A 27,297-nucleotide genomic window follows, 5' to 3' on the forward strand; every position below is an offset into this window, starting at 1 on the left:
TCAGGGCTGCCCCCACCTGTCACCCAACTCTCACCTGTGGCTCTAAGAAGCTGTATCATTCACAAAGACCACATCCTGAAAAATGATCTCAGAAGATGGGCTAAGTCAGATCGATTGTAATTAACAGTCCTCAGACCTGTCAGTGAGTTAGGGGGCTGTCTAACTCAAGCATGTGAAGACTTTCCTCAGAAAGAAAGGGCTGAGGAGAACAATTTATTCCAAAGACCATGAAGGAGGCTGAAGCAGGTGCTGTGGAAGACTTGGTCAGGAGTCAAAGGCATCAAGGTCATCCACAGCATCCAGACCATTGTTGGTCATCCTTTTGTCTTCTTACTGGACTTTGATGACTCTGGAGGAGATAGTGAAGCTGACAACTTTGTGCAACTCTGCCTCACTTCAATTTGATTCTTGAGCAAGTCAAGACATTCCCCTGTGATGTCATGAGTCCTGTTCAAAAGGGAAGGACGAACAACAACATCTTCTCCTATAGTTTCCTTTCTTAAATCAGGATCTCCTTATGACACTGCCAAGGAGGCAGCATGCTGCTCTAAAATTCTTAGAAAAGGAACAAAAGATTTGTGGTGCAGAATATTCCATTAAAGCGATTACCAACATCTATTGTTTAATTCTTATTGAAGGCCTAAACAGTTTCTAAAGAGAGAACTCTGATCAACCTAGCATGGACTTCTTTCTGAAAAGGGAGATGATCAGACTAAGAGGAAAATACCTGATAAAATCCATTAATAGAAGCATGTCTGAAACTGCAAGTCTGGTCATGTCATGTCTTTCCCGACTCAATAAATCTCTTGGGTCGCTATCACCTCCAACCTCAAATATAAACTTCTATGTCGTTTCCTTCCTAACTTGCCTCTCTCCTCACTTTGTCAGTCTTCTTGTACCTTACATCCCCACCTCACCCCATATTTCTGTTTTCTGTTCTATGATCAGTGACACTGGCCTCTAGGTTAACCTTAAACAAGGCATTCCTGACTCCAGAAATTTTCACTGCTTCTCCCCCAAACCTGGAATGTTTTCCCTCCTCATCTCTACCTCCTGGCTTTCTTGATTTCCTTCAAGTCCCAGCTAAAATCCCTCTACCCACAGAAAACCTTTTCCCATCATGCTTAATTTTTTTTTAGTGCATTCCCTCTATTGATTATTTAAAATCTGTCCTTTATAAGTAGCTGTTTGCAGGTTGTTCCCTCTGTTAGATGGTGAGTCCCTTTAGAGCAGGGAGTTTCTTTTATCTTTCTTTGAGTTAAATACTGTTAGGACTTGTACATTGTTTCATTGAACAGATTTCACCAGAAACAAACATAGGACAACAAAATGGATACTTTCTGAGATAACTTTCATTTATATGATCATAATTTTTTGAACGTACTATTGTTTTTAAATGAAAGGAACCTTAGTGTGTAAAACTTTCAGTCACTTTAATTTAAGAACTTAAAAGTTTCATGCTTAGAGTGAGTGAAATATAAAATGCTAACCTTTTCTTTATTTTTTAAACATTCAATTTTATTTTATTTTCAGTACTGAATTCTCCCCCTCCCATTACCCTATTCTGTTTTCTTTTTTGACCTTGTCTCTCCTCAAAAATGTTTTCTTCTAATTACCCTCTCCTTCCATTTGCCCTCCCTTCTATCACCCCATTTATCCCCTTCTCCCCTACTTTCCTATAGTGTAAGATAGATTTTCATACCAAATTGAGTATGGATGTTATTCTCTCCTTAAGCCAAATGTGATGAGAGTAAGGTTCACTCTTTCCCTCTCACATCTTGCCTATTCTCCTCCATTGAAAAAACTTTTTCTTGCCTCTTTCATGTGAGAGATAATTTATCCCATTTCTCCCTTTCTCCTCCCAATATATTCCTCTCATACCTCTTAATTTTATTTTTTAAATATCATCCTTTCATATTCAACTCACTTTGTGCCCTTTGTGCGTGTGCATGTATGTATACAAATACACACACGTATACATATACATATATATGTATGTATGTATGTATATATATATATATATATATATATAATCCCTCCAACTACTCTAATACTGAGAAAAGTCTTAAGAGTTACAAATATTATCTTTTCATGTAGGAATATAAACAGTTTCACTTTAGCAAATCCCTTATGATTTCTCTTTCCTGTTTACCTTTGCATGCATCTCTTGATTCTTGTGTTTGAAAGTCAAATTTTCTATTCAGCCCTGGTCTTATCATCAAGAATGCTTGAAAGTCCTCCATTTCATTGAATGAGCACTTTTCCCCCCTGAAGTATTATCCTCAGTTTTACTGGGTAGGTGATTCTTGGTTTTAATCTTAGCTCCATTGACCTCTGGGATGTCATATTCCAAGCCTACTGATCCCTTAATGTAAAAGATCTTGCTAGATCTTGTGTTATCCTGATTGTGGTTCCATACTACTCAAATTGTTTCTTTCTGGCTCCTTGCAATATTTTCTCCTTGACCTGGGAGCTCTGAAATATGACTACAATATTCCAAGGAGTTTTCCTTTTGGTATCTCCTTCAAGAGGTAATCAGTGGAATCTTTCAATATCTATTTTACTCTCCAGTTCTAGAATATTAAGCAGTTTTCCTTGATAATTTCTTGAAAGATGATATCTACACTATTTTTTATCTTGGCTTTCAGGTAGTCTCATAATTTTTTTTAAAGGATGTGAGGTATTTATTAATGGCATTCCAAAAGGGTTTTCATGGTTGACTTGCTTCCAAGGGGAAGGATCATTGGTCTGCCCTCACAAAGGTAGTTTTCCCAAATACTAGACATACTGACTGGATCACAAACCCGAGTTCCACATGTATCAAGTCCCATCTCCTAAGTCTCCCAGGGCAGGACCAGGCCCAACAGCAGCACCATGGGTTGACCCCAGGCAGTCCCTAGGATTCACCCTGTTTGCATAGCGGGATGCTATCTAGCTTTTAGAGGCCCCAGTAGACTGTTGTCCTCCCTCCCCCCATCAGGGCAGGGAAGAAGCCTGAGAAGTACTCCTTCTTGTGCCCCAGAAGGGATGTCTATGGCCCAGGACACTCAGAAGCAGCAGTGGAGGGGAGTTTAGCCCCACCAATAAACTCAAGTTCAGTCATGTGCACCCCCCTCGTCACTTAGTGGTCTGAATATACACAGGGACAGCCAACAAGGGGCAAGGGCCCTCGGATCCAGACTGCAGTCCCTCCAGGGTCAGGTTGGGGCCCATACTGTCCGAGTGCCCAGGTACTACCAGCTCAGGCTCCCCACTCACTGAGCTTCCCACCACAATAGCCAATACTGCATCTGATTCTGGGAAGGTGTCTTTGCTGGAGCCACCCCCCCTCAGCCCTCTCAGCACTGCCCTTGAATTCTTCCAGGTCCAGGGGTTCAGGAAGGGTTGCCTTGCAGTGATGAGGCCCCTGCTGCTCCAAGGGTTGGCAGACTTGAGGGTCTTTGTCCTTGAGGGGGCCCAGCTGTCAGCAGTGCTCCTTCAGGTACTCGTTATGAGTTAAGCCCTTGTCACAGCTAGAGCAGTGGTACTTGTAGCTGTCTGTGTGAGAGTGCTGGTGCTCCACAAGATAAGCCCAGAGGCTAAAGCATTTGCTGCAGAACTGGCAGTTGTGTATCTTCATCCCTGAATGGGAAAGGATGTGAGTCTTCAGCTTGTCTGGTCAAATGAGCTCCTTACTACAGCCTGTATGCGTTGAGAAGGGGCACATATATTTCTTGGTTGGCTCATGGATTAACATGTGTCCCTTTAACTTGTCTTTCACATTAAAGGCTAAGTCGCATAAAGAGCATTTGAAAGGCTTTTACCAGAATGGATGTGGGCATGCAGCACTTCATCACTCACCAAAATGTTCCCCTATACCAGAGTCTGCATCAGAGGGGATGGGGGCACTGTGATGTACGTAGAGATCTGGCGATTGGCTTGTGGAGCCTGCTGCACAGATGTGACAGAGGGTGCATTGATGCTATTGGTGGCCAAGGAGATGGCAGTGAGTGCAGGGACACTCCCCTGACACTGCTCCACTTGTGGGTCATGAATGCTGGTAATGAGCTGAATTGCTTTTTACACTTCCCACAGAGAAAGACATCTTCATCATCCAAGGACTGGATGGTGGTGGGTGTGTTGACACTTTGAGCAGTTGGGTCAGGAACTGGTCCTTGTCCATCCCATAGTGACTGCACTGCCAGGGCAGTCTGGTTATCTATTCCTTCCAGTGCTTCGAAGATTGTCGACGCCATCTTGGAGCTGTCGCCGCCGTTGCCACCCTAGTCTCATAATTTTTAAATTATCTCTCCTGGATCGATTTTCCAGGTCAGTTGTATTTCTGATAAGATATTTCACAATGTCTGCTATTTTTTCATTCTTTTGGTTTTGTTTTATAATTTCTTGATTTTTCATAAAGTCATTAGTTTTCATCAGCTCCATTCTAATCTTTAAGGAATTATATTATTCAGTGAGCTTTTGGACCAACTTTTCCATCTGGTCAATTCTGCTTTTGAAGGCATTCATCTCTTCACTGGCTTTTTGGATCTCTTTTGCCATTTGAATTAGTCTATTTCTTAAGGTGTTGTTTTCTTCAGCACTCTTTGGGTCCCCTTCAGCAAGCAGTTGACTCAGTGTTCCTGATTTTCTTGTATCACTCTCATTTCTCTTCCCAGTTTTTCCTCTACTTTTCTTACTTGATTGTGAAAATCCTTTTTGAGGACTTCCATTGCCTGAGACTAATTCATATTTTTCTTGGAGGCTTTGCATGTAGGAGTGTCTGTGACTTTGCTGCCTCCTTCTGTTTGTATGTTTTGGTCTTCCTATTGACCAAAGTAAGCTTCTATTTTTCTGGTTTTTGCTTGTCTCCCCAGCCATTTACTTGACTTGCGACTTTGGAGTGCTTCTTAGTATGAGTTCTCTGGGTTAGATCCCATCACCAGTGTCTACAGATCTCTTTGTCTCTCTAAATTGCCCTGGGCTAGAAAAATTACTTATTATGACTTTTCCTTTGCTTCCTTGATCACAATTTGATCTGGTGTGTTTTCTACGTCTTTGTAGGAGAGGTTGAGAAGACAGACTGTATAGCTTCCTATTACTCTGCCATCTTGATTCCTGTCTCCCTTGGCCCCAACTTACCTCTTTTTCTCCTGGAAGGAACAAATCTCCCTTGTAGAAGGATGAAGGGAGAAAAAGTCAGAGATATCTATTCTGCCTTTCTTCAGGTCACATAGACTGACAGTGGTCCTGCCACACATGGAATCTCACTAAATGTTGACCTCTCTCTGTACTTGTTTCCTTCCCTTTCTGGAACTGAGGCAGAATTTGCTAATAAGTTAAATTACCCTTATGGGGGTCTTTCTGAAAATGTTCCACATGAGGACAGGGAAAAAAAGATGCTTCTTGTTGCCTTTGGACAAAATCAACTCTACTACATCTTTATTTGCTGCTCCAAGTAAGGGCCAGATTCTTTGGGGGGATGGGCCACCTTGAAAGCTGGCAGAACTGAGCTTACCTTTAGACTTTTCTCACACTCCACCTGAATTTCTTCAAGGCACAAGAATTCCCATATATGCTTCTATTACTTCCTTATATCCTATTGAGGACTCATTTCCCCATATCCAGTAAATTTTTAGATCTTATCTATTTTACCTCCACAATCTCTTTCTCCACTCTCCCACAGCCACTTCCTTAGGTCAAGTCCTTATCTCTTCTTACTTGAGTCATCTGTACTGATAATAAACCGGGTCACTTCCCACAAGTGTGCTAGCCTCCTGAGAAGTCCCTTGGTCCTTCTGACTTGTCTTGGATTTAAGATAATTAGTGACTGAATTCTCCCTCTCTCTCTTCCTCCTTCCCTCTTTTGAATTCCTCACTTTGGGACTCAGTCAAGCTCTTGCCTTGAAGTTATGAGAAGGCCATAATTCTCAGCAGCAATGGCAGTTACAAGCACTTGGCAATGAGACTATATACTTTTCTTTAGGGGTCTTAAGACTGGATCCCAAGTCCCTGATCTCCTTTTCTGTTTTTTGTTTCTTTCACTGAGCACAGATGACCAAAGAATAAGCTTGAGAGATGAATGCCTCAAGCCCTGGTGGTTACTAAATAAGTTCATCATCCTGGATCCCTGAGGTAGTATTGGCTCCCCAGACTGAGGGAGAGAGGGAGGGTTTCCTTAGACCACCTCACTTCTTGGAGGAGATGAACACAAAAGTATCCTGAATGTGAAGGATGAAAAAGTCGTGTCTGGCTGGGTACAACATCTGGACCATTTGCAAGCCTGAACTGAAAGTGAGAAGTCTATTCATAAGACCCACAGAATTACTTTACTTTGTAGAGAGTTTATAATAATGTTAGCAGATTATGTTTTAAATATCCATGTCACTCTGGTATGTGAGTAGGATGCAGAATGACAAGGGTCAAAGGTATCGAAAAGGTAAAGGACCCTAAGAAATGTTAACCACAGAGGGGGTTGTGGGAAGAGGGATTGAAACCTTCTTACCATGAGATACCAAGGCAGGCTTCATGGAGGAAGTGACATCTGAGCCCAGCCTTTAAAGACTTGCTAGGGTTTCTGCAGCAGAATGGTGATGAGAAATGAGACCTTTCTTAACCACCTTCCCTTCCTCTCCCCCTCAGTCATTTGAGCCCTCTGCCTTTTGAAATGTCCTTGTATATGCTTTGTATTTATTGACTTTTTACGTATAAATATGTAAATAAATATGTACTTAGGTAAAAAAACAATGTTGGAGTGAACTGATGAATCTTTTACGACATTCATTTCTTTCATAGTAGAGGAAATCAGTAGCTGTTCTATATCTGATATTTATTTTGTGTTTCAGGTACCTTTTCTGAGAAGAAAGCAAGGGCAGAGTCAGAATGGTGGAATAGAAGGAAACAATGCAGCTGAGAGTCAGATCAGAACCTTTTCCAAATAGATCTATAGAATATAACAGAATGAATCCTGATGGAGATGGTCAGAAAAAGTCACAGTGAGTCTTTTGTGTGGCCCAGGTCAGCAAAGAGAGACAGAGAGATCTTCACACACTACGGATAGGGTTGGAGCAGGAGTACATGTCCTGGAGCACACTAGCACACAGGGGTAGGCTGTACACTGGCATAAAAGGAAGCCCCAAACTCATACTGAGGTACCCCCAAACTCACAATGGGACACTTTGACCCATTATCTAGTTTCTGGTTGCAGATTCATCATAGAGTAAGAAGGGGACCTTTGCACAGTGGTGATTTTCCTGGAAGGGAGGTGTTGGGAAATATACCAAGAAAAGAGGAAGTTCAGAAGCTAACAGCAGCAGCAGTAGCAGCAGAGGTGTAGCTGAGACCTCAGGTGCCTCACTTTCAGCATCTAACCTGCCTGGAGAGGAGTAACCAAGGCAAGAATTCCAGATCAAAGGAGAGGTTACAATTCTGCCAGTGTGAACCAACAGAACTTTCTAGCTGGCTGGTGGGATAGAGTCTAGCAGCAATCTATTCTTGCATAGACCCAAATGCAAATCAAGAACATACAGAGCTCAGACAGCAAGGCAGCAATCAGAGATCGCCCTGCATCAGGCCACTCTGGGAGCATTGAAAATTTGTGGGTCCCCTGGCTGTCCCTGAGACCCTGGAATAACACAAAATTCCACATCCCAAGAAATATCCTTTGGCTGCCATTGTTCCAACTCCATTCACCATCCCCCACCAACTGCTCCCTTATTTCCATTTCCCTCAAATGTCCCATTCCAAAGCTACCCACCCCTTCCACAGTGCTCTCAGGAATGCCTGCTCCATAGCTAACCAACTAGTTTTTGTTCCAAACATTTTCCTTTCTTGCTTCCTCCACCTTCTGGCTCTCACAGAGACATGGCTTCCTCCTGAAGTTACAAATTCCCTGGCTACCCTTCCCTGGTTGCAATTTCAGTCATATCTCTCAAATCACTCATTATGTTAGGGGTAATTGGCATATTCCTTGCTCCTCATTGTCATTTTCAGCTCTTTTCCATTATCATTTAGTAACCTTCTGTCCTTTGGCATCCATCTAACCCATATTAACCACCTAATCAAGATTTTAACAGCTGTTATCTACTAATCTCTAGGACATTCTGCCTTCTTTCTCAATGAATTCTGTGTCTGATTTACAGTCTCTCTCCTCCTCTCTCTGAGCGTAAATCCTGCCCTAATACCCGGGGACTTCAAACTAACCTCCTAGTTCTTCATTTTATTGATTTCTCATGACCTACTCCTCCATCCCACCTCAGCCATACCTCAGAAATGATCTTGCCACACCAATGGATGGTCGTTCCCTCAATGTCCAATTCTTTGCCACTAAACATATTCTTATATAAATAGTTCTTTTCCATTTAAAAAAATTCTTTAGGATAAAAACCTAGTAGTGGTATTGCTGGGTCAAAGGGTATGAACAATTTGATTGCCCTTTGCGTATAATTCTAGATTGCTCTCCAGTATGGTTGGATCAGTTCACAACTTCACCAACAGTAATGCTCTTCTTCCTTCCTTCTTTTCTGCTATTGGAGTTGATTTGCCCATGGTCACACAGGTAATAAGTGTCTGAGGAGAGATTTGAATTTATGTCCTCCTGATTCCAGGGGCAGGGCTCTGTCCTCTGCACCACCTAGCTGCCCCTAATGCTGCACTTTCATGTTTATGAACTCTGAAATTCTTTTATCCAATTATAACCTGCTGTCATTGTACCTTTCCTTCTACCTTGCAACCCCCAAACCTATTCTTCATTCTCAATCTGACTTCCAGTGCCTTTACACTTCAGTGTTTTCTCTGTGTGTCAACCCAGCACTAGCTACATTCTCCTCCCTTCCCCGTTTTGACCCTTTGGTAAATCAGTTCATCTCTACATTGTCCTCTTAGCACACTGACATCCCTTTCCCTTTTATCTTATGCTTTCTTAGCTATGGATTACCTCTACCATTTTCTGCCTACTCACGTGTTCCTGTATGAAGCTGCTGAAAATCATGAAACTGTGCTAACTGGCTTCACCACAAATCAATGATATATAATCTCAACTGGGCCTCACCAAGGTAAGGCAATTCATTTATACCTTCCTAATCAATTCACTATCCCATGCACCACTGCAGCTTTTCCAAATCTTATCCCTTCTGAAACTTCTTATGCTTCCTCCTCCCCCTACCCTCTCGGCTGAGTATCTTGTCTCATATTTCATCGAAAAAAATTGAGGTCATTCACCAAGAGGTCTCTTTTCTCCCCTCCTCACCACACATCACTTAGATGCCTTCTACTGCAGTCTCTTCCCTCTTTCAAGACTATCTCACAAGAAGAGGTGGCCTTTTGCCAAGGCAAAACCCTCTACATGTACACAGAATCCTATTGCATCCTATTTTCTCCAGTAGATTGCCCCCTCTAACTTCTCCATTCTTTCACTTATGTTCAATCTCTCCTTGTCTATTGATTGCTTACCTGTTGCCTACAAACATGCCCAGGTCTCCCCTATTCTCAAAAAAATCTCACTTTATCCACCCAACTCCCCTGGCTATAATTCCATATTATCCTTCCTTTGATGGTTAAACTTCCTTGAGTAGGGCATCAACCCTTTACAATCTAGCTTCTGACCTCATCATTTAACTGAATTTTCTCTCTTCAAAATTTCCATTGATTTCTTGATTGTCAAATCTATTGAGTTTTTGTCAGTCTTCATCTTTCTTGACCTCTCTTCAACCTTGGACCCTATCTATCAATCACTGTCTTCTCCTTTATGTTTTCTTCTTTGTAGATTCTTGTGACACTTCTCTCTTGGTTCTCCTCCTACCTGTTGGACAGCTCTGTCTCAATCTCTTTTGTTGAATTCTCATCCAAGTTGCCCAGTCAACTGTGGATTCCCTCAAGGTTCTGTCCTGAACTCTCTTTTCTTCTTTCTCTGTGCTATTTCTGGATTCAGCTATCATCTCTACATGGATGATTCTCAGATCAATTTTTTTAAGCTGTCATCTCTTTCCTGAACTCCCATCTTGTATTTCCAACTGCCTATTTGACATCTCAAGTTGGATATCTTGTAGACATATTAAACTCGACATGTCCAAAATTGATCTCATCTCTCCCTATAAAAACCTCCCCTCTTCCTAACTTTCCTATTATTGTCAAGGACACCACTGTTCTCCCAGTCACCCATGCTGGTATCTTCTTTTCTCTCGTGTGACTATGTACAATATGTTGCCCTTGTTACCCTTAACACATCTCTCATATATACCCCCTTCATTCCTCACACTGCCACCATCCTGGTGCAGGTCCTCACTACCTCATGTCTGAATTATTGCAGTAGCCTGCTGGTTGGGTTCTTTGCTTTAAGTCTCTCCTCAGTCTAATTCATTCTCTACTCAGATATCAAAGGGATCTTTCTAAAGCATAGGTCTAACCTGTGTTCAACCCCTTATTCAATAAACTCCAGTAGCTTCCTATTATCTTGCAGAGCAAATAGAAAATTCCCTGTTTAGCTTTTAAAAGTCTTCAAAAGCTGGCCCCTTCCTACCTGTCTCATCCTCTTACTCCTGCTTTGTTGGGGTGTAAGCTCGGTTTTCATGTGAACAGTCTTGGGTCAGGTAAAGGTGAGGGCTTCTAAACCACAGAGCTCTCATGAGGCCCCCTAGGGAACAGCTGGGAATTAAGGAGTGAGACACGAGCTATCTCGTTTTTCCACCTCTTCTCAGTGGAAACTTGCTGGAGAGAGCATCCCACCCTTGAGATTGGTCTGTGGTCTGAGCACACCTGTTGTTAATTGGCTAAGGGGCTGAAAGCATGCACAGTGTCCACAAGCAAACTAGCAGGGGGAGAGCTTAAATGGGGACAGGAAAGCCTGAGGGTTGCTCTTTTTCCTTGCTCCTCTGGAGGAAGAAGGGGCCTCTTGCGGGGGCTCCTGCAGGGAGCACTAGCCCTGCATACTGAGAGGGGGAGGGTTCCTCTCTCTTCCAGAAGGAGGAGGGGGCTCCACGGGGAGAACTCGCCCTGCATGCTGACATGTAGCTGGTATCCGGAATAAAGCCTACAACCTCTGTTTGACTCTGAAGGTCTCTTCTCTCGTATGTTTATCTGGCTGATCACGGAAGACCTGAGTTAGGTAAGAAAGACCCGGCAGCCCACGTCAGTTAGGCCGGACACTGCTTTTTCTCTCCTCCTCCGTGTACTCTTTGATCCAGTGACACAGGCCTCCTTCCTCTTGAAATGATACACTTCATCTCCTTACTATTTTCACCAACTGCTCCCATGCTAGGAATGGGAATTCCCCATCCTTCTGTATCTCTGCCTTCTGGCTTCCCTGGCTTCTTTCAACTCTCAATGAAAGTTTCACCTTCTACAGGAAGCTTTTCTCAGTCCTCCTTAATACTAACATCCTCCTGTTGATTATCTTCAATTTGTCCTGTAAACAGCTGGTTTGTACGTAGTTGTTTGCATATTATCTCCCTCATTAGATTGAGAATAGGGACTATTTTTTGCCCTTTTTGTATCCCCAGGCTTGGCACAATGCCCAGAACATAGTAGGCTTTAATAAATGCTTGTTCACTTGACTTGACCCAAAGGTGGGGCAGTGGGTAGGACATGGAGTCAGGAAGACTCATGTTCAAAATTCAGTCTTAGAGACTTATTATTATGTCACTTAACTTCTGCTTATCTCACTTTCCTCATCTGTAAAATGGGGGGTCATAATGGCGTTTATCTCCCATGGTGTTATGACAACCAAATGAGATAATAATTATAAGACACCTAGCACAGTACCTGGAACGTAGTGAGTACTATATAAAAATTAGTAATAATTATTATTACCTTTGACCATCAGAATCCTTTCCTCCTCGGCTCAGCTCAGATGCTATCTCCTCTGCAAAGCCTTCTCTAACTTCTCGCACTGTTACTTCTCTCTCCTTTGTCAATTACCTTTGGAATATATTTATTTGTTTACACATTATAGTCTCCTTCCTGAGTAGAATGTAATTTCTTTAAGGAGAGTTTTATTTGTGTTGCTGAGATGTTGCTGAGAAAGTAGCCATGACCATGGGCGTCTTTCAGAGAAGAAGACTGGACGGACCCATTGGCCTTGCTGTCAGGCCATTCCTTCATTCAAATACTCTTCTGACACTCAATATGGTTCCAAGGGTGAGTTGCAATGTCTCTCAGCTTTAGATTTCTCCCCTGGTGCCCCAAGTGGAGCCAGGAGAATGTGTTTTCCCCTCCATTTTTATTAATCTAAACTTGAGGAATCACTGCTGGTTCCAAGGAATTCAAGTACTGCACCCATTCCCCATTCTTAATGGGCTCCTTTATTTTGGACCTAGGGGGTCAGACTGGGCTCATTCCTGGCAGGGTCTAACCACCAATGAGAGAGGGCAGGCTCCCTTTTCCCTCCCTCTTCAGCTCAATAAACAGCCCACCCTGGCATGCCAGGGACAATTTGTTTAAAGGTCCTGTTGTAGCTCTTGTCTAGGGCTCCCCTAAGAGGTGGGGGCACAGTTAAAAGGAATTCAATATGCAATATAAATCAGATGCAGACAGTTATTTTAGTCTTATCCTAAGACATACTAAAAATAAAAAAAAAAATCAAAGTACACTCATGGAATGACTTACAACAAGATTCAGTAACTTAGCTTCTAATTACTGTTACAACCTTCTGGGAGGTTGTAACTTAAACCTCAGAACATGAAGTAGTTTATAGGACTGTGGGTTGGACATTTTACCTTTTATTTCATCCCTGTAAAAGTCCTTATCTGGGCCAGGGGTTGGGAATTCACCTCCTGTCAACATCTTTTTTAGTGAAGAAACTTGTCTTGTTGCTAAATGGCTCTCACTAAATGGTCCTAAGTATTCTGTATTTCTGAAAATAACAAGCCTGGAAACATTCCCCTGGAGGTTGATGCTTCATTGTTTTTTCAGATAAGGAAACAGAAACTAGAAAGGGCAGTCAGGGACCCACTCAGGGCCAGATTTGCTTAATAGAATCTCCCTATCCTAGTGGCTAGATGAGAGAGGTCACCATACTGCCCTGCTGTGGCTGGCAAAAATGAATCCATTCCCTACCCTTTTCTGGAAGTCTTGGAGTTGCAAGATGCCACCTGGACGGTTGAGGGAAGAGAAAGCTAGATAGAATCTGCTCTTTTTTGCTGAAAGAGAACTTTGCTTCACTGCTACTATTGTAGCATGAAGGAAAAAGGGATCATTAAAGGCTTTTCACATTGTGCTAAAGGAACAGGACCATTCACTACTGGGCTTTCACGTGGTCTGACACAGTCAGAAAATTTGTCTTGTCCAAAAGGCTCAAACACTACCACCATGTTCCTGGAGCTCCCGAAAATATTGAGGGGAACTATGGGCATCAGTTCCCTGAGATAGTCATTACAAGGTAATCCAATCTCCCATACACACTTTCATATTTCACAGAAATGAAAGGGAGAATTGGAATAACTCATCGGTGTAAAGGACCAGGTTTGTCATAGAAGGTGTTAATTGTCTCACAAAGTGTGGCCTGTAGAAAGCCTAGGGAGTGCACTACCTTTTGTTACAGTGCAAGGGGACCACATTGAGAAAAATCACATGGTAGTAAGCCAGTTACAGAGAGCCTTCATCCTGGGGTGTTGACTCTTCTCTCTTTTGCTACTGCAGTTTGGATTGGATTCAGTTCAGGTCTGTTGGTGTCCAAATTGCAGATGACACTTTGACCTCTAGGATGGGTAAACTATGGTCCATGGACCTACTACAGTCTGCTTACTTTTTTTTCCAGGCAATTGAGATTAAGTGATTTGCCCAGGGTAACACAGCTGGTAAGTATCTGAGACTGGACTTGAACTCAGATCCTCCTGATTCCGGGGCCAGAGCTCTATGCAATGTGTCACCTAGCTGACTGGCTGATTGTTTTGCCCAGGCCATAAACTAAGAACATTTTTAAAAAAATATTTTTGTATGGTTGAAAAAGTCAGAAGAAGAAATAATATTTTGTGATAAGCAAAAATTATATTAAATTCCAATTTGTGTCTGCAAAGAAAGTTTTATGGGAATGCAGCCATGCTTATTTATTTATGGATTGTCTGTGGCTGCTTTTGGAAAACAAAGGCAGGGTTGAATAATTGGGATGGAGACCATAAGTGCTGCTTGGACACACCACAACTTGCAGAGTTGCAGTTATAACTCAACAGAATTTCAAATGTAATACGTATCATTGTACTACAACATTTTTTCCCTTATCAGTGTAAACTCATTATGCCAAAACAGAAGAGAAGAGAAAGATAAGGTTTTATCAAGATTTTTTTTGATCTCAGGGCCATGATTGACATTTTTCTGAATGAGAAGAATCACCCTTAACCACTATTATGAAGTCTTGAATGGTTTTGGAAATGATCCTTTGCAGATTAGATAACATTTGATAACATTTCTTAATGATTTCATTCTAAAATTCCAAGACAAAACAATACTCATATGTGAATATTACCCTGTGGTCAAGTCAATTTGATGACAACTAATGTTACTGAGGGCAGTGAGGTGACTCAGTGGATAGGATGCTTGGCCAGGAGTCAGGAAGACCTTAATTCAAATCCGGCATCAATCACTTACTAGCTGTGGGACCCTGGGCAAGTCACTTGCCTCAGTTTCCTCATCTGTAAAATGAGCAGGTGAAGGAAATGGCTAACAACTCCAGGATCTTTGCCAAGAAAACCCCAACTGGGATCATGAAGTGTTTGATGCCACTGAAAAATAACAAGAACAACAAAACCAGTTATTGAAATCACAAGTGATGTTGCTTCATATACTTCCTTTAGTATCAACGAAACAAAACAAAATATGAAGGTAGATCTCCACTTCCACGCAAATTTGCAATGGATACATTTTGTGAGCTCAAATTATAGCTCCAGCCATGAAGACTGATGCAAACGTAATAGAAATGTCCATATTTCAAAATCCATTTAGTTGTACGATTGAGAAGCTTTCACCCAAACTTGAATTGAAATATAACACAATTTATATGTTTAATTTAACATAATATTTAATAAAATTTTTATATATAACATTTAATATAATAAGATGCAAATATCCAGAGAAGAATCTCATAGAATTCTACAAATGCTTTCCAAGCTATGATCGTGTTCATCCTTAAAATCATCTGTTCTTAGAAAAATGCGCGACTCCCTCCTACTACAACTTGATTCACAAGCCTCACAAGCAGCAAAAGTTGTATATGAGGTGTATGTCTCCTGCAACAGCAGGGACATGACTGTGAGGTCAAGCACGCCTCTTTGGGGACCCAGCTAGGCAGAATATCCCCTAAGTAAATTGTATAGAATACTATATCATGACGACTGGACAAAGAGTCGTAAAAGTTAAATATTGTAAGGGTGGTAAAAGTTATACATTGTGCATCTGTGTGCTCTCCCAGGAAATACATGTTTGCCTCTCCTTATCTTGGGATGTAACCATGACATCAATTTCTAAGTACAAGTTGACTTGTGAAGAGGCTTGGGGCAGTCTCTTGTTCCCCAGCCTGCCCAGGCTATGCCTGGGACAGTCTGGTATCTGTGTGCTCTCTTCTGTTCTCACACCTGCCCCCTTACAGGTGACCCCTGTTCAAACTCTGCTGTTCAGGACACAGCAGAAAAACATGGCAAGACATGCATGAAATAATCAATAGCGAAACGAGCAAAGCAAGAGAATGTTGTTGGCAGTGACAGTAATATTAGTCAAAGAACAACTGCGAATGATTAAGCTGTTTTGAGTTTTATAAATACACAAATCAACCACAAAGGACCCATGAAGGAAGATATTCTCCACCTCCAGAAAAAGAACTGAAACATAGAAGTATGTGTAGTACAGTTTTACATTTCTATCTGTGTATCTATTTATCTGTCTGTCAAATAGTGACTTTCTCTACTGTGGGGCGAGGAGGAAAAGAGGGAGACAGGTCAGAATTTAAAATGTAACAGACATTAAATTAAATTAAAAACAGAATTACAAAGCAGAACAAAAGCAAAAAAAATCATAAGTATATGGTTTGACATCAATATTTGGCAGTTTTCACAGATGAAACATAAAATTCATTACAGGTCAACATTAACAGGTGAACATTTGCAATCATTTTGATTATATGAAACATTAACTATAAGTGAAGGGCATTTAGATGGCCTGGAATGAAGATCTGAGTTCAAATCTGCCTCCAGACAGTTACTAGCTGTGTGACCCTGAGCAAGTCAATTAAGCTCTGTTTACTGGAGAAGGAAATGACAAACCACTCCAGTATCTTTGCCAAGAAAACCCTACGGGCTTTATGGTCCACAGGGTCACAAAGAATAAAAAATGACTAACTGACTGAATTGAAGTGTTATTCCCACCAAAAAAAGAATTCCGTTCTTCCTGTTGGTAGATCTCTATTACAAAAATTGTACTTCATTATTATTGTTACATTTTTAATTCTATTAATAAAAATTTTGTGGAAATTTGTTTTTTCCCTTGTTATGTGTGTACCTACATGACACTCGATTTTGCCTCATGGACTGCAAGGCTTTAGATATTTACTATCTGGCCCTTTATAACCTACAGTAAACCTACGACATGAATGAGATTTATTGAAGGACACTGGGAGCACCACCAGAACTTATAGTTGTTGGGTCTAGGGTTCCCTGTCCTATCTGGCAGAAAGTGACAGCCCTATTTCCAGGAGTTGGAGTAGGTTGGTCATCTCTGTGTGATGATACTGTCTCCTCCTGCCCCTCATTTTGTGACTTTGATATTGGGAGGTGGGTTGGTGGTAGCTGATAACTCATTTTAAACAGAATCTGGAGGTGACTTTCCCTTGGTCAAAGTACGGTTGTGAACTGAACTATGAAACAAAAGATGAAATTTCACAGTCAAATAAAATGATGATAGGCAGTCTAAGTTTAGGGTTTGGGGAACTATAATAAGTTTAATGCTTGCACACTCATGGAAAAAATATCTTCCTGAAACCAACTCTACTTTTTTTTTTTTAAACAATTCCCCTTTCAAGCTGGTTGACAATAAACAAAGGGAAATATCTTAATTGGATTAAAACAAAGGCATTTCTCTTCTCCTTCACTACCCTCCACTCACTCCAGCTACTATAACATGCCCAAGACAAACTTTCTCTAGTGATTTAGGATTGAGATCACTCGCTCAAAGTTGTCTACTCTGGGAAGGCTCATTAGATCTTTGATTGATGTGAGACCAAGAACTTTAAGCAGGACCTCATTCTCATTTTAATTAATCATTTAAAAAGATAAAATAAATAGGCCCTAATGCCATTTTACTTCTGTCCTAAAAGGACAGGTTGAGCCTTACTGAGAAGTGGGAGGTAAAGACAAGTCAAGCTAGATAAATTTATAAATATCATATTTTAATTTCTGTATCTTAGGATTTAGTAGCTTAAAACTGCATTAAATGTTTCAGGACACACTTGAGAATGATTTTGCATTTCTAACCCAAGATTGAGGCTGAATGGAGAAGAAAGCCAGTGTACTGCTAGATGAATGTGCACCCTGGCTGGACTTTGGCACCAACTTTCCTATCTTTTCCTGTGTCCCCTTAGGAACAGGTACATCAGCACAGATGTAGGAAATTGTCACGGCAGCTCCTTTGGAATGCTGGAGTGCTTTTCCCTCGACATGCCAAATGTGAGTAGCAGGCCCTATAGTGCCTACCTCAAAGACGTTACTGTCTTGTTTTTTGGAGTTAAAATGAGACAAGGTAGGTTAAACATTCTGTCATCTTTAAAGTGCTACAAAAATATTGGCTGTCGATGATATTATTGTTATTATAGCCACAACTGCTGCTCCTTAGCCCTCCTCCCCCACACGACCTCCCCCAAATAGAGGCAGTCTTGCTGCTGCCTCAGTCACCTTAGATCCCTTGGCAAACAATTTCGTATCATCTGAATTCCAGGCAAGGCTAAACTGGCTGGTTCCTTGGGTGATCTGCCACACCCAACACTTCCAAGTGTGCTCCAGCCTTCCAGGTTTCCTCCCACTCCCACCTTCTCCTCCCATATCCATCTCTACCTGAACAGAAGCCTCACAGTTGTCCTTCTGCTGACGCCACATCTCAGGCATCCGGGCAGAGAAGAGGGTGAGGACCCTATTGGGATAGAGGGTATGGGACTCAGTGGAGGGAATCTGGGGGAGGGAGCTTGGAGACCATCAATAGCCTAGATTCTGGATTTTTCAAGGCTATAACCCAAGAGTCTGCCTCTTCTCAGCCCTGGGAAGCTTTGGGAAACAGGCTGGGATGGATGGTAGTGGGATGGGATAGGGGAAAGGCAGGGTCCTTTTTCAGGAAAGAGTTTGGCTTTTTCAGAGCTAGATCTCAAATATCAGGGTGGGGGGTGAACTTGAGGCTCAGAGGCCATGGCTGGTTCTAGGTCTGGAGGGAACAGAGAACTTTAGATAAGAGAGGAGTATGCAAAGAAAGAAACAGCAAATTCAAATGATTCCTGCTTTTCACACCAGAGTTCTCTGAAGGGAATCAGAGGGATAGCCCCTGTCATCCTTCGCCCCAAACTTCCCTGCACAGCCGGGCACTGGGGACTCAGGTGGGGTGAAGTCCTTTAACCTCTCTCCTGGCTGGAAGGGACCTTAGAAGTCATTTGGGCCAACTCCCCTCATTTCACAGATGGGGAAACGTGAAACCCCAAGAGGAGAAGTCAGTGGCAGAGCTGAGCCTACTAAGCCCCAGGGCTCTCAGCTCCCACATCAGGGCTCTTCCCACCCCCCAGCCCCTGCAGTGCAGGCTCCCTAATCCTTCTGACCTCTCCCTCTTCCTTTTCCTTCATTCCTAAATTGGCAGCTGGCCTAGCACAAAGTGGATTGGGGGAGTCTTTTTCCCTATTCCCATGCCCTTATCTTTCCTGTTGTTGCCGGATCTACAAATCTGGGGGGCCCCCACACCAGGAAATAGCTGCCCCACAGAGGGAGGGAGGGGAAGGGCCTGGATATCTGAGCAGAAACTGGGGTTGTGTGGAGCCTTGCACCCAGCACTGAGCAGGTCTCTTACTCCTCTCTACCCAGGGCAACCTTGGCAACATGAGACTGATCAGGACCCGTTTCAGGCTGGGGGCTCTGCTGAGCACAGCCTTTGGGGGGCTGCTGGTACTGCTGGTGTATCAGTTTGTAGATTTCCAGACTTCTTCCATGGATTTGAGGCCCTTGGTCTCCACAGAGTTGGCTGGAGAGACTGTGAGTCTTCCTCTAAGGAAATTTGAGTGGCAGTCTCAGACACCACATCCCTTGGACATGAAGTACCCTTACCCCTATCCTTTCTTACTCAACCACCCTAATAAGTGTGAGGGTGCCAGAGGTGCCCCCTTCCTGCTTATGCTGGTGATGACCCGGCCCCAGGATGTGGGGGTGCGCCAAGTCATCCGGGAAACATGGGGCAATGAAACCTTGGTTCCTGGTGTGGTCATTTGCTGCCTCTTTGTGCTTGGTCTGCCCCCACCTCTTTTCACCAAGGAACTTCAAACCCTCTTAGAAGAAGAAGACAAGGAGCATGGGGATCTCCTCCAGGTGGGCTTCCTGGATACATATCACAATTTGACTGTCAAGGTCCTCATGGGGCTGGAGTGGATGGCCAGGTACTGTCCCAATGCCCACTATGTTCTCAAGGTGGATGGTGATGTATTTCTAAACCCCAGTTTTCTGGTATGGCAGGTGCTTCAGCCCAATGGACCCCCACGGCCTGACTTTATCACAGGATACATCTACAGAAATAAAGGCCCTATTCGAAATCCAGCTTACAAGTGGTACATGCCTCCAGAGCTATATTCATCAGACAAGTACCCCCCATTCTGTGGGGGTCCTGGCTATGTTCTGTCTGGATCCTTAGCCCTCAGGGTCCTGGCTGTGGCCCAGACTCTCAAGGTCATCTTCTTGGAGGATGTGTTTGTGGGCTTGTGCTTACAGCAGCTGGGGGTGAAGCCCACTCCTTCTCCCTTTAATGCCTTTCATATGTATTCAGTAAAGTATGAACACTGTGCCTTTCACCGACTTGCCCTGGTTCACCAATTCCAGCCCCAGGAACTGCTGCGAATTTGGCCAGATTTCCAGAGAGTCAATATGACCTGCGCTGTGGCATGAGGGGCTGGAACACGGACCCATTTTCCACTTGCTTTCATTCCTCCTCCTCTGAGTTGAGTGAAGGCAGTGGTCACTGCTCCCTCCATAGAAGGTCTTCCAGACCAACCCCTGACTCCTGAGACAGATGGACAAATGATCCAATGGATCTGATGACCAACTGAGGGTCCTCCTTTAGTCATGGCCAAGTCTTCAGAGTTCTCTCTGTGTCTGGCTCTCTCTCTTTTTTTTTTTTTGTCATTTTTGAGACAGATCCTTTATTATTAAACTTTTTCTTATTATTTACTTTTTTTTAAATTTATTTATTTAACTTTTAACATTCATTTTCACAAAATTTTGGATTCCAAATTTTCTCCCCTTTTGTCCCCTCCCCCCCCAAACACCAAGCATTCTAATTGCCCCTATGACCAATCTGCTCTCTCTTCTATCATGCCTCTCTGCCCTTCTCTCCATCTTCTCTTTTGTCCTGTAGGGCCAGATAACTTTCTGTACCCCTTTACCTGTATTTCTTATTTCCTAGTGGCAAGAACATTACTCGACAGTTGTTCCTAACACTTTGAGTTCCAACTTCTTTACCTCCCTCCCTCCCCACCCCTTCCCTTTGGAAGGCAAGCAATTCAATATAGGCCAAATCTGTGTAGTTTTGCAAATGACTTCCATAATAGTTGTGTTGTATAAGACTAACTATATTTCCCTCCATCCTATCCTGTCCCCCATTACTTCTATTCTCTTTTGATCCTGACCCTCCCCATGAGTGTCGACCTCAAATTGCTCCCTCCTCCCATTGCCCTCCTTTCCATCATCCCCCCCACCCTGCTTATCCCCTTATCCCCCACTTTCCTATATTGTAAGATAGGTTTTCATACCAAAATGAGTGTGCATTTTATTCCTTCCTTTAGTGGAATGTGATGAGAGTAAGCTTTATGGTTTTCTCTCACCTCCTCTCTTTATCCCTCCACTAAAAAGTCTTTTGCTTGCCTCTTTTATGAGAGATAATTTGCCCCATTCCATTTCTCCCTTTCTCCTCCCCATATATTTCTCTCTCACTGCTTGATTTCATTTTTTTAAGATATGAGCCCATCCTCTTCAGTTCCCTCTATGCACTCTGTCTCTATGTGTGTGTGCGTGTGTGCATGTGTGTGTGTGTAATCCCACCCAGTATCCAGATACTGAAAAGTTTCAAGAGTTACAAATATTGTCTTTCCATGTAGGAATGTAAACAGTTCAACTTTAGTAAGTCCCTTATGACTTCTCTTTGCTGTTCATCTTTTCATGCTTCTCTTCATTCTTGTGTTTGAAAGTCAAATTTTCTTTCCAACTCTGGTCTTTTCATCAAGAATGCTTGAAAGTCCTCTATTTCATTGAAAGACCAATTTTTCCCCTGAACTATTATACTCAGTTTTGCTGGGTAGGTGATTCTTGGTTTTAGTCCTAGTTCCTTTGACTTCTGGAATATCATATTCCATGCCCTTCGATCCCTTCATGTAGAAGCTGCTAGATCTTGCATTATCCTGATTGTACTTCCACAATACTTGAATTGTTTCTTTCTAGCTGCTTGCAATATTTTCTCCTTGACCTGGGAACTCTGGAATTTGGCCACAATGTTCCTAGGAGTTTCTCTCTTTGGATCTCTTTCAGGCGGTGTTCTGTGGATAACTTGAATATTTATTTTGCCCTCTGGTTCTAGAATCTCAGGGCAGTTTTCCTTGATAATTTCATGAAAGATGATGTCTAGGCTCTTTTTTTGATCATGGCTTTCAGGCAGTCCCATAATTTTTAAATTGTCTCTCCTGGATCTATTCTCCAGGTCAGTTGTTTTTCCAATGAGATATTTCACATTATCTTCCACTTTCTCATTCTTTTGGTTTTGTTTTGTGATTTCTTGGTTTCTCATAAATTCATTAGCCTCCATCTGTTCCATTCTAATTTTGAAAGAACTGTTTTCTTCAGTGAGCTTTTGAACCTCCTTTTCCATTTGGCTAATTCTGCTTTTGAAAGCATTCTTCTCCTCATTGGCTTTTTGGACCTCTTTTGCCAATTGAGTTAGCCTATTTTTCAAGGTGTTATTTTCTTCAGCATTTTTTTGGGTCTCCTTTGGCAGGGTGCTGACCTGCTGTTCATGCTTTGACTGCATGTCTCTCATTTCTCTTCCCAGTTTTTCCTCCACCTCTCTAACTTGATTTTCAAAATCCTTTTTGAGCTCTTCCATGGCCTGAGCCCATTGAGTGGGCTGGGATATAGAAGCCTTGACTTCTGTGTCTTTGCCTGATGGTAAGCATTGTTGTTCCTCATCAGAAAGGAAGGGAGGAAATGCCTGTTCACCAAGAAAGTAACCTTCTATAGTCTTATTTCTTTTCCCTTTTCTGGGCATTTTCCCAGCCAGTGACTTGCCTTCTGAATATTCTCCTCACACCCACCTCACCTCCTGATCCTCCCAACCAGCCCTTGGGGTCTGAGATTCAAATGCTGCTTCCAGCCTCAGGGCTTTTGGTGGGGGCAAGGCTGGTATTCAGTGTGAGATTAAGTTCAGGTGCTCAGGTCAGGGCAGGGCCGCCTCACAGGCTCCGTTCCCTCAGGGGGTTTATGCAGAGACCTTCAACAATGGATCCAGGCTCCTGCCTGCTTTGGGAGCCCCTGTCTGCTGCTGCCTCTGCTGCTGCCTCCTGAGGGGGCCTGAGTTATGGGGGCACCCCACTCCCCTCTCAACCCGCCAAAGATACCCTCTCACCGACCCCCATTGCCTGTGGGTGGAGGGACCCACGCGGCTGCTGGAGACTCTGTCCCTGAAGCCTGCTCAGATCTGCTCCTCTCAGTGCCGTGGCCGCGTCAGGGTTGTACTTGGCTCCCAGTCCACGGCGCAAAGGACCTTTTGCGAGAGGTGTGCAGGTCCCTCTGGAACAGAAATCTCCTTCGCTCCAATGTTCTGTGGACTCTGGTCCTGTAGAATTTGCAGTGAGTTGCTATTTACAGATGTTCTACGGGTTGTGGGTTCGGAGCTATGTGTATGTGCATCTTTCTACTCTGCCATCTTGGCTCCTGTGTCTGGCTCTCTTGATAGAGAAACCCAGAATTGGTTGTGAATTTACCCTTCAGTTCTGATTTTAGTAGTAAACAAAATACTTGGCGTAAACAATCGATTTGGAGTCAGAGGTCATGGGTCTGAATCCCAGCTCTGTGAGTTGCTACCTATATGACCACAGCAAATCTTGCACCTTCTTTGGGTTTTATTTTTTTCCCATATTTAAAACAAAAGGGTTGCACATCTCCAAGTTTCCTTCCATTTCTAAGTGCTATGGTCCTATTTCCTGGCCCCAATTCTCTGTAGATAGGTTGTACATAATACATGTCCAAAAGAATGCATACAAAGAGGTAGTGTGGAAGTAGAAAGAACCTCTCCCATGGGGAGTCTGGAGATCTGGATTCTAAAGCTATCTTCCTTTCTGTTAAAGCTTTAGTTTTTCATTTTAGGAAAACCTAACAGTAAGAATTACCTTAAGAAGGAGTCCCACCAACTTCCTTTTATGACAGCTAAGCCAGGAAAAGCAAAACCAGAGAAAGGAAACTATAGATCAATTTCTCTAAGGAATATTGATGCAAACTTTTAAATACAGTACTAGAAAGTAGATTATAGAAATATATGACAGATTGTGAATCTTTGGGTTTATCAAACTAAATCACAAATATCACAAATATATATTGTACATGCATTATGACCAGGTGGAAATGCAGGGCTGGTTCAGTACTGGGAACATTATCAGCAAAATTGACCATATTAATAACAAAAACTATAAAAATCATATGATTGTCTCAATAGATGCAGAAAAGCTTTTAACAAATTACAACACTCATTCCTATTTAAAATACTAGAAAGCATAGGAATAAATGGAGCTTGCCTTAAAATAATAAGTAATATCTATCAAAAACCATCAGCAGGCATTATTTAAATTATGGATTACCTAGAAAACTTTCCTATAAGATAAGGGGTGAAGTAAGTAAGTCCATTATCATTCATTATTATATTAGAAACTTTAGTTATGGTGATGAGAAGAAAAAGGAATAGAGGGAATTAGAATTGGCAATGAGGAAACAAAACTGTCACTTGTTGCACATGATATTATGGTATACTAAGATCCTGGAGAATTAAGTACAAAAGTAGTTGAAACAATGAATAATTTTAGCAAAGCTGCAGGATATAAAATAAATTCACACAGATTACCAGCATTTCTATACATTGCCAGCAAAAACTAGTCAGAAGAAATAGAAAGAGAAATTCCATTTAAAATAATTGCAGACAACATAAAACACTTGGGAGTCTTCTTTCCAAGACAAACCTAAGGACTATAGGAACAAAATAACAAAGCACTTTTCACGCAGATAAAGACAGATCTAAACAACTGGAAAAATATGAATTGCTCATGGGTAGCCTGAGCTACTATAATAAAGTTGACGATTCTGTCTCAATTAATTTACTTCTTCAGTGATATACCAATCAAATTATCAAAAATTATTTTATAGAGCTAGAAAAAATAATAAAATTAATCTGGAAGAACAAAGGAATAAATGGGGGAAAATGTGAAGGAATATGGTTGAGCAGTACCAGATCACAAACTGTAATAAGTAATTGTCAAAACAATCTGGTACTAGCTAAGAAATAAAGTGTTGGATTAGTAGAGTAGATAAGGTACACAATACATAGTAGTAATTAGACTGTGCTAATTTAGTGTTTGCTAAATCCTGAAATTCAAGATTTTCAGAAAAGAACTCACTAACTGATAAAAATTACTGGGAAAACTAGAAAACGGTTTAGCAAAAACTAGGTATAAACCAATATCTCACACTATATACCAAGATAAGGTCAAAATGGGTACATGATTTAGTGATAGCAGGCCATATCATAAGCAAATTGGGGGAACAAGGAATAGTTTTCTTGTCAGACCTATGGAGAAGGGAAGAATTTATGATCAAACAAAAGACAGATATGCTTTGTACGATTTCTCATGTATAATTGATATCACATTTCTTGCCTTCACAATAAGAGGCAGAGGGAGCAAGGGAGAGAATTCAGAGCTCATGAAAATAAGTTAAAAAAATAAATAATGAATTTTTAAAAATAAGAGCTATCCTAGACATAATGGACTTTTTTTTTTAAGTGTTTTTTTTTTTTTATTTAGCTTTTAACATTCATTTTCACAAAATTTTGGGTTTCAAATTTTTCCCCTTTTCTCCCCTCCCCCCCCAAACGCCAAGCATTCTAATTGCCCCTATGACCAATCTGCTCTCTCTTCTATCATCCTTCTCTGCCCTTGTCTCTGTCTTCTCTTTTGTCCTGTAGGGCCAGATAGCTTTCTATACCCCTTTACCTGTATTTCTTATTTCCTAGTGGTAAGAACATTACAGCTGATCCTAACACTTTGAGTTCCAACTTCTTTAGCTCCCTCCCTCTCCACCCCTTCCCTTTGGAAGGCAAGCAATTCAATATAGGCCAAATCTGTGTAGTTTTGCAAATGACTTCCATAATAGTTGTGTTGTATAGGACTAACTATATTTCCCTCCATCCCATCCTGTCCCCCATTACTTCTATTCTCTTTTGATCCTATCCCTCCCCATGAGTGTTGACCTCAAATTGCACTCTCCTCCCCATGCCCTCCCTTCTATCATCCCCCCCCACTCTGCTTATCCCCTTATCCTCCACTTTCCTGTATTGTAAGATAGGTTTTCATACCAAAATGAGTAGACATTTTATTCTTTCCTTTAGTGGAATGTGATGAGAGTAGACTTCATGTTTTTCTCTCACCTCCCCTCTTTATCCCTCCACTAATGAGTCTTTTGCTTGCCTCTTTTATGAGAGATAATTTGCCCCATTCAATTCTCCCTTTCTCCTCCCAATATCTTTCTCTCTCACTGCTTGATTTCATTTTTTTTTTTAAGATATGATCCCATCCTCTTCAATTCACTCTGTGCACTCTGTCTCTATGTGTGTGTGCGTGTGTGCATGTGTGTGTGTGTAATCCCACCCAGTACCCAGATACTGAAATGTTTCAAGAGTTACAAATATTGTCTTTCCATGTAGGAATGTAAACAGTTCAACTTTAGTAAGTCCCTTATGACTTCTCTTTGCTGTTCACCTTTTCATGGTTCTCTTCATTCTTGTGTTTGGAAGTCAAATTTTCTTTTCAGCTCTGGTCTTTTCATCAAGAATGCTTGAAAATCCTCTATTTCATTGAAAGACCAATTTTTCCCCTGAAGTATTATACTCAGTTTTGCTGGGTAGGTGATTCTTGGTTTTAGTCCTAGTTCCTTTGACTTCTGGAATATCCTATTCCATGCCCTTCGATCCCTTCATGTAGAAGCTGCTAGATCTTGTGTTATCCTGATTGTATTTCCACAATACTTGAATTGTTTCTTTCTAGCTGCTTGCAATATTTTCTCTTTCACCTGGGAGTTCTGGAATTTGGCCACAATGTTCCTAGGAGTTTCTCTTTTTGGATCTCTTTCAGGCGGTGTTCTGTGGATTCCTTGAATATTTATTTTGCCCTCTGGTTCTAGAATCTCAGGGCAGTTTTCATTGATAATTTCATGAAAGATGATGTCTAGGCTCTTTTTCTGATCATGGCTTTCAGGTAGGCCCACAATTTTTAAATTGTCTCTCCTGGCTCTATTTTCCAGGTCAGTTGTTTTTCCAATGAGATATTTCACATTATCTTCCATTTTTTCATTCTTTTGGTTTTGTTTTGTGATTTCTTGGTTTCTCATAAAGTCATTAGCCTCCATCTGTTCCATTCTAATTTTGAAAGAACTATTTTCTTCAGTGAGCTTTTGAATCTCCTTTTCCATTTGGCTAATTCTGCTTTTGAAAGCATTCTTCTCCTCATTGGCTTTTTGAACCTCTTTTGCCAATTGAGTTAGGCTAGTTTTCAAGGTGTTATTTTCTTCAACATTTTTTTGGGTCTCCTTTAGCAGGGAGCTGATTTGCTGTTCATGCTTTGACTTCATGTCTCTCATTTCTCTTCCCAGCTTTTCCTCCACCTCTCTAACTTGATTTTCAAAATTCTTTTTGAGCTCTTCCATGGCCTGTGCCCATTGAGTGGGCTGGGACACAGAAGCCTTGATTTCTGTGTCTTTGCCTGATGGTAAGCATTGCTCTTCCTCATCAGAAAGGAAGGGAGGAAATGCCTGTTCACCAAGAAAGTAACCTTCTATAGTCTTATTTCTTTTCCCTTTTCTG

At 41.8% G+C, this 27,297-nt stretch overlaps 1 protein-coding gene across 2 annotated transcripts; it reads left to right on the top strand.

Moving 5' to 3' along the window:
* Positions 1–1,723: 1,723 nt before the first annotated feature.
* LOC140500096 (beta-1,3-galactosyltransferase 2-like) lies at positions 1,724–20,275 on the top strand. 2 transcript variants are annotated; one of them, XM_072602376.1, is made up of 6 exons: positions 1,724–6,971; positions 8,901–9,029; positions 10,933–11,077; positions 11,957–12,108; positions 17,534–17,618; positions 19,008–20,275. In XM_072602376.1, the coding sequence occupies exons 5-6, from the start codon at positions 17,586–17,588 to the stop codon at positions 20,073–20,075; spliced, it is 1,101 nt and encodes a 366-aa protein (XP_072458477.1). In that variant the 5' UTR covers positions 1,724–6,971; positions 8,901–9,029; positions 10,933–11,077; positions 11,957–12,108; positions 17,534–17,585; the 3' UTR covers positions 20,076–20,275. The 2 variants fall into 2 exon arrangements, with proteins under 2 accessions (XP_072458477.1, XP_072458478.1); XM_072602377.1 differs by lacking the exon at positions 1,724–6,971 and having other exon boundaries at positions 8,356–9,029.
* The last annotated feature ends 7,022 nt before the right edge of the window (positions 20,276–27,297 follow it).

The sequence above is a fragment of the Notamacropus eugenii genome, chromosome 4, assembly GCF_028372415.1.
Source record: "Notamacropus eugenii isolate mMacEug1 chromosome 4, mMacEug1.pri_v2, whole genome shotgun sequence".
Taxonomy (NCBI): Eukaryota; Metazoa; Chordata; class Mammalia; order Diprotodontia; family Macropodidae; genus Notamacropus; species Notamacropus eugenii.